This window comes from Elaeis guineensis, chromosome 4, assembly GCF_000442705.2.
Source record: "Elaeis guineensis isolate ETL-2024a chromosome 4, EG11, whole genome shotgun sequence".
Taxonomy (NCBI): Eukaryota; Viridiplantae; Streptophyta; class Magnoliopsida; order Arecales; family Arecaceae; genus Elaeis; species Elaeis guineensis.
The window spans coordinates 31758395-31767533 of record NC_025996.2 but is presented as its reverse complement, the minus strand read 5'-3'; the positions used below and the strand labels follow the sequence as shown (position 1 = coordinate 31767533).

The 9139-nt window shown below is 41.1% G+C and overlaps 1 protein-coding gene across 1 annotated transcript; it reads right to left on the bottom strand.

Annotated features, from left to right (window-relative positions):
- Positions 1-245: 245 nt before the first annotated feature.
- On the bottom strand, positions 246-2476 carry LOC140850834 (uncharacterized). Its single transcript, XM_073256234.1, has 3 exons — positions 2074-2476; positions 1454-1533; positions 246-1289 (listed from the first exon to the last, which is right to left on the bottom strand). The coding sequence occupies exons 1-3, from the start codon at positions 2269-2271 to the stop codon at positions 659-661; spliced, it is 909 nt and encodes a 302-aa protein (XP_073112335.1). The 5' UTR covers positions 2272-2476; the 3' UTR covers positions 246-658.
- Between the last annotated feature and the right edge of the window lie 6663 nt (positions 2477-9139).

Below are 9139 nucleotides of genomic sequence, written 5' to 3'. Positions count from 1 at the left end.
AACTGTAAAACACTACTTGTCCTAACGGTGGTGCACCGGGATGCATGTTTCATGAATAATGCCCGTAGGAACCAATGATCATGATTAACTGCATGCGCGATAAATATAATGCACATGATGTAGGCAATAATTTCGCCATTACATGAGAACCGGTCTATTTCTTGAAACTTAAATTTTGATCGCAGCGAGTCCAAATGTGCTAAATGATCTAAAACTACGACTCAATGTTAATAAACTCCAAAACAGAATAGACAAAAAGCGTAAAGTATGTTAAGACCAGTTCAAACTTGGGCCAGAGATGAGCCTGCTCACGCAACCGTACAGTTGAACCAAGTCTAACCATCAACGTGGCTTAAAATGGATCACACCTTTCATTTTCATTTCAAACTCCATTCCAACTATTACTTGCTGAATCCGGACCAAATTGATACTGCACGCAATTTAGTTCAGGTCTGAATGGCCTCCCTCCAGGTTATGTGAACATCATGTTAACCAGCAATTAAAGATACAAAAGTAAACCATGTACCGTCCTTCCTTGAGACATATCAACAGCTCCAGTCCACAACGACCCCCACCTACAGCTAATACTCCCAGAAATCATCCGCTGACGCTCCAAAAAAATACATTATTACAACAACACATGCATTACAAGCAGATGCTACAGCAGAGATTTGAGAGAACGGGCTTTCACGGGCTTCCTTCCTCTCCTCCTGCAATTCCTCTCCTCCTCCTCCTCATCATCATCACTCCTATCCTCCTCGTTGCAGCAGACCTTTCCTCCATCCTCCTCCTCGCTATCTTCCTCATCATCACCGGTCACCGGAGCATCACGCCCATCCGCCGACTCCGAATTCCCTCTGCCTTCTTCTTCAATGACTTTACCAAAATTATCACAGCTATAACTACTTCCTCTCCTCTTTCCCCGCCAAGGCCCGAACCCAGAATAATAGTAGGAGTAGAAGTTATTACCATCTCTGGCTATGTCCGCCTTCCTCTTCTTCCAATGTCTATCGCCGCCTCTGATTGTCTGGTCGGGGGCTTTTCTGTGAGTGTTATTATTGGTGTAGGAGCGGAGCTGGGTGAGGTGGTATTGGCAGAGCGAGTGGGGAAGGTGCGCCGGTCTTATGCAGTGCCATCCCTTGCCATCACTCTTCTTGCACAAGGGGGTAGCAAACTCACCAGTCTTGGTAGCAACAGTTGAATCCATCCCTTTCTCTATTCTTTTCCTCTTCACTTTCTTCTTCACCTTCTTCTCCTCCTCCTCTTCCTCCACCTTTATATTTACACCACTGCCATGAGAGTATGAATAACCCTGTTGGTATAAGAAGAACTCTATATCTCTATTATATTTGGTGCGTTGGGGGTTTGGGTTTGGTAGCAGTCGATCTAACGGCAATAGAAGGAAGGGAAAGAGAGAGAGAGAGAGAGGAAGAGAAGGGAGGAGGATGCTTGCCTCTTGACAACTGGAGGCTCGAAGGGTTTCCGTTCAGCTTTGATACCGTCGTCGTCGATGGGGTCGGCGTCCTCGTCTTCCTGCGAAATTCCAAATGCCCGTAGTAACCATTCAAGAAGCCGTAAAGCATGAATTAGAGGGAACATAGGGGCCAAGGGCACTCCCCAAATAGGGGCAGCAAAAGACCCCTCCCAGTTCTAAAGCCTTCCCCTTCCGATCGACCCATGAATCGGAAGATCAAAAGTTCCCTTCTTTTTTTTTTTGTAATTCTCTTCGCCCTCGCTGTTGCAGATATGAACCCTAACTCTCTCACTAATTTACTTTTGAAGATGCCATCATAACTAGAAAGAAAATAATAAAAGTAAATTAATAAAGAAAGCTAATAAAAGTCGAGGTCGATCATCCCCTACCCACTTCTCATGATCCCAGTTTTTAGGGCTTGGAAGGAGGAGCAAAAAAGAAAATTGTTAGATGGAAGGAATGACATATTTTGCACCCTCGCTCGAGAAGAGAAATAGAAAGGAATCAAGAAGCAATCGTCAAGAACCCAGTCTATTACAAACTGAAAGCCTGAAAGAAAGAAATAACGGAGAGAGAGGAGAGGGATGGATGGATCTGACCTGGGAAACGACATTCTGCTCATTGGGTATGAGATCCCATGGGGAGCCGTTCAGCTGGCAGAGAATCCCGGCGGCGGCGGTGGCGGCGGCAGCGGCGTTCGAGTCGCATGCCGGCGCCGAGCAGGGCTGCGGCGGCGGCGGCGAGAAGTAGGCGATCGTGGAGCCTAACAGCTTCAAGGCACACTTTCTAATCCTCATCACCAGATGAAATAAAATAATAGTTGGATCAAGAAGAAAGAGGAGTAGAATAGAAGGAAGAGAAGGGAAGGGAAGGGAATGAAGGGAGGAGATGTGGAGATCTTCTCGTTTGGAGTGGGCGATGTTCGAAGAGAAAACGAGCAGACGAGAGTCGAGTCGTCCGGAGAGGATGGGGGGCGAAGGGTTTTGTGGAGACGAGACGAGTCCTCCCCTTTTAGCCCATTATATATTTATTATACTGAAGCCTTTTTTTTTTTTTTTTTTTTCCTCCGAATTCTGATGGGGTTAATTGCTCGCTCACCGGAGTAGAGGTAGGTAATAGATGGAACGGAGAAAAATTGCCAGATGTAGCCTGGCCCTCTTGGCTCTGATGAGCCTCCAATAGTCCCGCTTGATCCGTTTTAATCACTGTCCGTCCATTCTGGACTATTTTTATTGACCCACGTCGGTTGACAGCGAGTGACCGAGTCCGAGCTCGACGGACAATAACATGAACTCTGTCCAGCTCCACGATAGTTTTGGAAGTAAATTAAACTGAAGAACGTTAAGCATGCCCGATTTTTAGACAGTTCATGTAATACATTAAAAACTTTTGATGCGACAGAGTTTTTTTGGTAAATAGAAAATGGATTGGAGGAGGACGATCTGGCGCAGATATCTCTCTTGACCATAGGGCCTCAACTCTTGCTGAAGGATGTTCAATTCGGATCCAAATTTTAGGAGAAAGCATACGTCACTCCAGTACTACTACGAGAAGGCGTATGTCATCCCAGCATCACTATGGACCAGTGGATGAGGTACTGCTTTCAAACTTCACATCCAGACCGTCAGTAGTTGATTGCCGCAGATCATCTCAGAACTAGTAATTAATCGAGCCTTGACGTCCATCAGGAGACTCGAATCTGGGTCATGTGGTTGGAAGCCACGGTCCGATACTGTTAAGCTGCCACCGCAGTGGCAAGCAAACTAGTTGATTATGGATCTGTTGACATCCTAAAACTATTGCATGAACAGGAGCACATGTTAAATCAGCTGATTTGCGTGAACCCATGAACTACACCTTGAGCAAAAATATTGTGCACAAAACTAGATTTTGAGGTAACTCAGTGGACTAACATCCAAAAGCGGTTTATCTCTTTAATGTGTACTTGTTGTGTGTTCTACCATCCGATATAACCAACAATGCATTCAGTTTTTCTCCTTATTTATGCAAAAAGAAAGAAAAAATCGCAATGCACGATAATTCTTCTAGAATTGATGATCATACATCGGAATCAGGTTAGTTTGGATACAAGTTCAAGCATACAACCTCAATGAAGGAGGGGTTGGTTTATAAATTGGATGCAACCTTAGTTTGTATGTGGAAATTTTTATCAAGAAAAGAGATGAAGAGAATCAGGAGACGTAGAATCATGTATTGAAAGACAATGCTTTAATGTGAGCAGGGAAGGTCAGACCTGCATTAAGGGGGCGTTGGATGCTTTGCCTCCACTTTTCATGAGCATCACGACACCCGCCAGAATTAATAAGAAGGAACCAAGGAAGGTCGTTCTAATTTCAGGCATAACTAATTCCTTCTCAAAAGCGATTTAGCTTATCCCAAAATTTAGAAATTAGATCGGCCTTTCTTTCCAACCAGGCAACCTCCTATTGCCTTCAGTCAGATGGTGACTTATTCATGAATATTGGATGCAAAGTAGCCAAATAGGCCCAACATCTTTTCATTATCCCCAGAAAAGAAAAATCCTATGTTCAAACGTGATGATTAACCTGCCTTTCTGCTTCTCTCATCAACATTCTCATTTCCCTTTCTAATATCTTCCAACTAGAATTTGTTAAAAGAATAACAGAAGTAGAGTAAAGCGTAAACAAGATCCAGAATCTAATTGGGCCATCACGATTCCTAATAAATTATATACTTCGCGAACAGCTTAATTTAGACTTTCGTCATCGTAAACAGCTATAGACTTTTGTCATCTTTTCTCCTTGATCGAGTATTATACTTCACAGCAAGGAACTGGTGGGTACTTCCTAATAAATTATATATATATATATACATGCTGGGCCATCGAATCAAAATGATATATTGGTGCAAGTTAGCCCATCATGATGAACTAGCCCGGAAGCGTGCAGATTGTGTCCATTACAATTTGAATATTGTACTTCACGCCATGTCGCATTATTTAGATCGGATGGTTCGGAAAAAACTCAACCGGTTTGAGATGCGCTGGGAAAACGTAACGGCAAGACGGCAGATTTCTGCGGTGCAAAGTCTGCGCAGCAAAAGACTCGAGCTCTTGATGAGAACCGTAGCAGGCCATGTTGCTGGTTTTCATCTCTTTCTTTTTCCTTTCCTTCAACTATGGTGAGTCCTATATATCGCAATGGCTCCCTGATCTCCCTCTCCTCCGATCGCAACTCTTCCCAAACCCACGGCCACCGGCTAGCAGAACCTCTACGTCATGTTAGCGATCATGCTGTAGGCCTTGGCCTCGACCTTTCGGAGGAGATTGAGTAGTGTGAAGAGGTTGTCGATGAGTTTGGAAAGACCTTTTTGATGGAGAAGAATCATATGGTGGAAGAGCTAGCTGGCAACTTGGGAGGTAGTGGATGAGGTTGGGGAGGACAAGAAGGGAAAGGCATCGGCACCACGGGCCATGGAAGTCAAGGCAGGGCTAGAACAAAGTTGCTCCACTGAAGGTATTGAGATGATGGTTGCAGAGGCGGCGGCAAAGGCCATGGCACCAGAAGAGAGCCATGAGGAAGGTGTTGAAGTGGGCGGCACGTACGGATGGCCGAGAGAATCTGTTGGCTGGGAGTGAGGGTAGTGATGAGGAAAAAGGAGGACGAAGATGTTGTTATTGGCAGCGAAAGAAACCGAGAAGATGAGAACCGGCACCAAGGGCCGCTCCGCGGCTCTCATCCATCAGTAGAACTAGAACACGTGGTGAGGCTCAGATGAGCCTTTAAACTTTAACATGTTAGTGGGCAAATGAGCCGGACTATACCCCACTATTAAAAGATGAAAGGTAAGCATATATATCCTAGCTTTCCCTTTCCCACCAATCTAGAGCTCATCTTTCTTCCTTCTATTTCTTTTGCTGTCCTCCCTAGCCCTTTATATCATGAGTTAGAATAGTAAGGTAGAAGAGAGCAATGGCATCATGCCTTCTTATTGGACCAATGTGTATCGGACTAGGCATCTTCCAGGACTTTTTCGAAATCTAGTTCTAGGAGTTTAGTTAGTTGCTCTGCATCTAAGAAATTTGAATCTAGAAAATTCGGCAGGAGACGTTCTGTAGAAGACATGTTCTAGCAAGTGTAGCGCTGTAACAACGAAGTTGTGAAGCTTCTCTGATTGATCTCCATGCTTCCAATGAAAATTGCAAAGTTTGCTTACAAAAAGTCTGAATAATTAATCATTAACCTTCCATTTCGAAATATGTGTTTTCCAAAATAAAATGTGGTTTTTCCCACTTTTTTGCTGGCAATATAATGTGGTTTTATAAAGTGTTTTTGCCGAGTAGTCGGCCGAGACCTTACTATATATTTTATTTTGATATTTTATTTTGCTTCTTTGAATTCTCTTAATCTTTTTCTTCAATAAAAATACCCAAATATAAAAGGTGGATATAAGCCGAGACATTCGTCATTGAGGAGTAGTAAGCTTGAACTTGTATTCAAACCTGGTGGTGGCGTATGATCCTAATTTTGGTTTTATTCATTCTTCCAACCTGGTGGTGGTGGTCACAAGTTCCATGCGCCATGTATTTGGGTCCCCAATTGCATGAAATATTAAAAATTACACGCAACATATGCGACGGGGTTTGGTTTGTAGGGTCTTGCATATCAGCTAACTCGAGATGGATGCCATTAATGTATGTTATTTGAGTTAGCTAGGCTGCAAGTGATTTAAGGTGAATATCTTCAGCCAAGCTATTTGACTTGGCAGCAAGACAAACAAAAGCTGTCAATTGGGGTTTGTATTGTATGTTTCACACAAAGGAATGGATCGCTTTTTGCACACATCTCAAATCACTCCAATCTCTTTCTTCCATATACCTATATAGGTATCTAATTAAATAGCCATTGCAGGATCCAATGGCTGACATTACAAAAGATGATGAATCATTTTTTTGTGCGAAAGGCACAACTTGAACTATATATATTGTGTCATTGCCCACCCGTTGATGCATAGAAACTTATGGAGCAAATCATATTTCCACCCTGCACAAAAAATATGCTTGAGTTAATATGTTCATGTAAATGTGGGGTTGTGCCTTACAATAAATACAAACTTCTCGATAATCTAGTTTATTTGTACTGAATGCTGTCTAGATTAGAAGTTACTTTCGAAGCTCTCGTAGAGTTAATTCTGGATTTTAAATAGATCTCCAGCTGGTGTTCTGTAAAGTAACTTTCAGATGCAATGAAGGTTGTTTGATGTGAAATCTACCTAAAATATTTTGGAATGAATGACGGGTGATTAAAACCCAATGAAACCAAAATACACTCAATATATCCGAGGCCCGATTGCATACTTGCCGGTTACCACCGCGATATTTATCCATTTTGCCTTCCCTTGATTTCACGGACAAATAACCAACCAAATTTCCCATCAAATAGCAAAAAGCAAAGGCAAAAAGAATATGATAATATATATATATATATATATATATATATATATATATATATATATATATATATATATATATATATATATATATATATATATATATATAATGACCCAAAAGAGAGAAGGAACCTCTAAAATCCATTCTCTTCTCTCCCTATGGCTCAACTCTCATGAACTCCAAATGAGGAGATGTCTAGGTCTTCTCCTCTTTGTTCCTCTCTTTTTCTTCGCTGCTCTTCTATTCTTTGATAGAATCCTATTCAATAGGTGAATGACGGTAAATAAGACATATCTCCAAAGATATAAGGGTAGATCAGTGAAGCTCATCATGGATCTGACCATATCCAATAGGATCCTATTCCTCCTTTCGAATACTCCGTTGAGCTGAGATGTCCCGAGAGGAGTCCATTGAGAGACTATGCCGCTATCCTTGAGATATCTCAAAAATTTTTGACTAAGATATTCACCTCCTTGATCAAATCGAAGAACTTTAATGGGCTTGTCTGTTTATTTTTCTACTTCATTTCTGAATTCTTTGAATCTTTCAAAGGCTTCAGACTTATATTTCATTAGATACACATACCCATATATAGACAGATCATCAATAAAGGTAATGAAATAGCTGTAACCATCTCTGACCTGCACATTAAATGGCCCATACACATCGGTGTATACCAGGATAAGTAACTCAGTGATTTTTTCTCCATGTCCTACAAAGGGTAACTTGATTATTTTTCTTCGAAAGTAAGATTCACAAGCTGGATACGACTCTGGATTAAGAGAGCCAAGGATCCTATCCTTTTTCAGTTTGTTTATCATGTCCTCTCCTATATGGCCTAATTTATGATGCCACAAGTACTTCTGGTTAATTTCGTCTTTGGATCTCTTCTGACTTACGGTACTCACTATTTGTTCGTTTAAATTTATATTCATATCAATGTGCCAGTGATATAGACTATAAATTAAAAGATCTCGTGCAACTAATTTATTTTATAAATAAATAAAATAAAAATTTTTATTGAAACTAATTTCAAAATCTTCCTGTGCTAGCACAGACACGGAAATCAAATTTCGATTAGCTATAAGAATAAAATAACAGTCCTTTAAATCTAATCTAAAATCAAACGATAATCGAAGAGAATAAGTACCAACGGCCACTGCAGTAACTTTTGCTCCATTGCTGACTCGAAGGATCGTATCACCTTCCCTCAACCTTCTACTTTCTATTAGATCCCGCATTGAGGTATATATATGAGCACTCGAGTCAGAGTCTAATACCCAACTAGAAGTAGAAGAAATTATAAGTTTAGATTCAATTACGAGCATACCTTCTGAAGGTTTATCATCCTTATTGATCTTTAGGCTCTCTAGGTGGAGTGAACAGTTCCTCCTTTAATGATCTTCAGCATCACAGTGGACACACTTTCTCTTTACTTCAGCCTTCATTGGAACGTCCTTCTTTGGCTTGCTTTCTTTCTTCTGCTTTTTAGCGGATTTAGTCTTCTTCTTCTCAGTAGACTTTCTCTTGAAAGAAGTTTGCTCCACAGCGAGAACAGTGCCTCTTAAACTCTTCAAGATTTCTTTCGTAGTGATCAACATGTTGACCAGTTTGGATATAGTACAATCGAGTTTGTTCATATGAAAATTTACAATAAATTGACTATATGAACTCGTAAGGGATTGAAGGATCAAATCCATCCGCAATTCTTTTTGCATATCAAGTCCGAGCTTTTCAAGCTCCTCAATGTCCTTGATCACTGTCATATAGTGCTCATGGATAAATTGCCCTTCGCGCATCTTCAAATTGAAGAATCTCTTGGACACTTCGAAGTGCGCAGTATGACTCTGCTCACCATACAACTCTTGCAGGTGAGTGATCATAACTCTGGTAGCTGACATATGCTCATGCTGGCTTTACAACTCGTTTGACATAGATGCCAACACATAGCAATTGATCCGACTGTCTTCATCCGTCTATTTTTCAAAAGTAGCTCTTTGCTCAGCAGTAGGATGGTTTGGTAACACTATGGATTCTTGATCGAGTACATGATCTAATTTTTCTGAAGTCAGAACAATCTTGAGATTTTTGAGCCAATCTTTGTAATTAGTTTCGATCAAACGATTGATTTCAAAGATACGGACTAGAGGGTTTGAGGCTACATAGTTTAACTGCAAGAGTAGAGATTCAAGTTAGACTTTTATATTTTAACGCTATATTTGCTTCTAGAGACT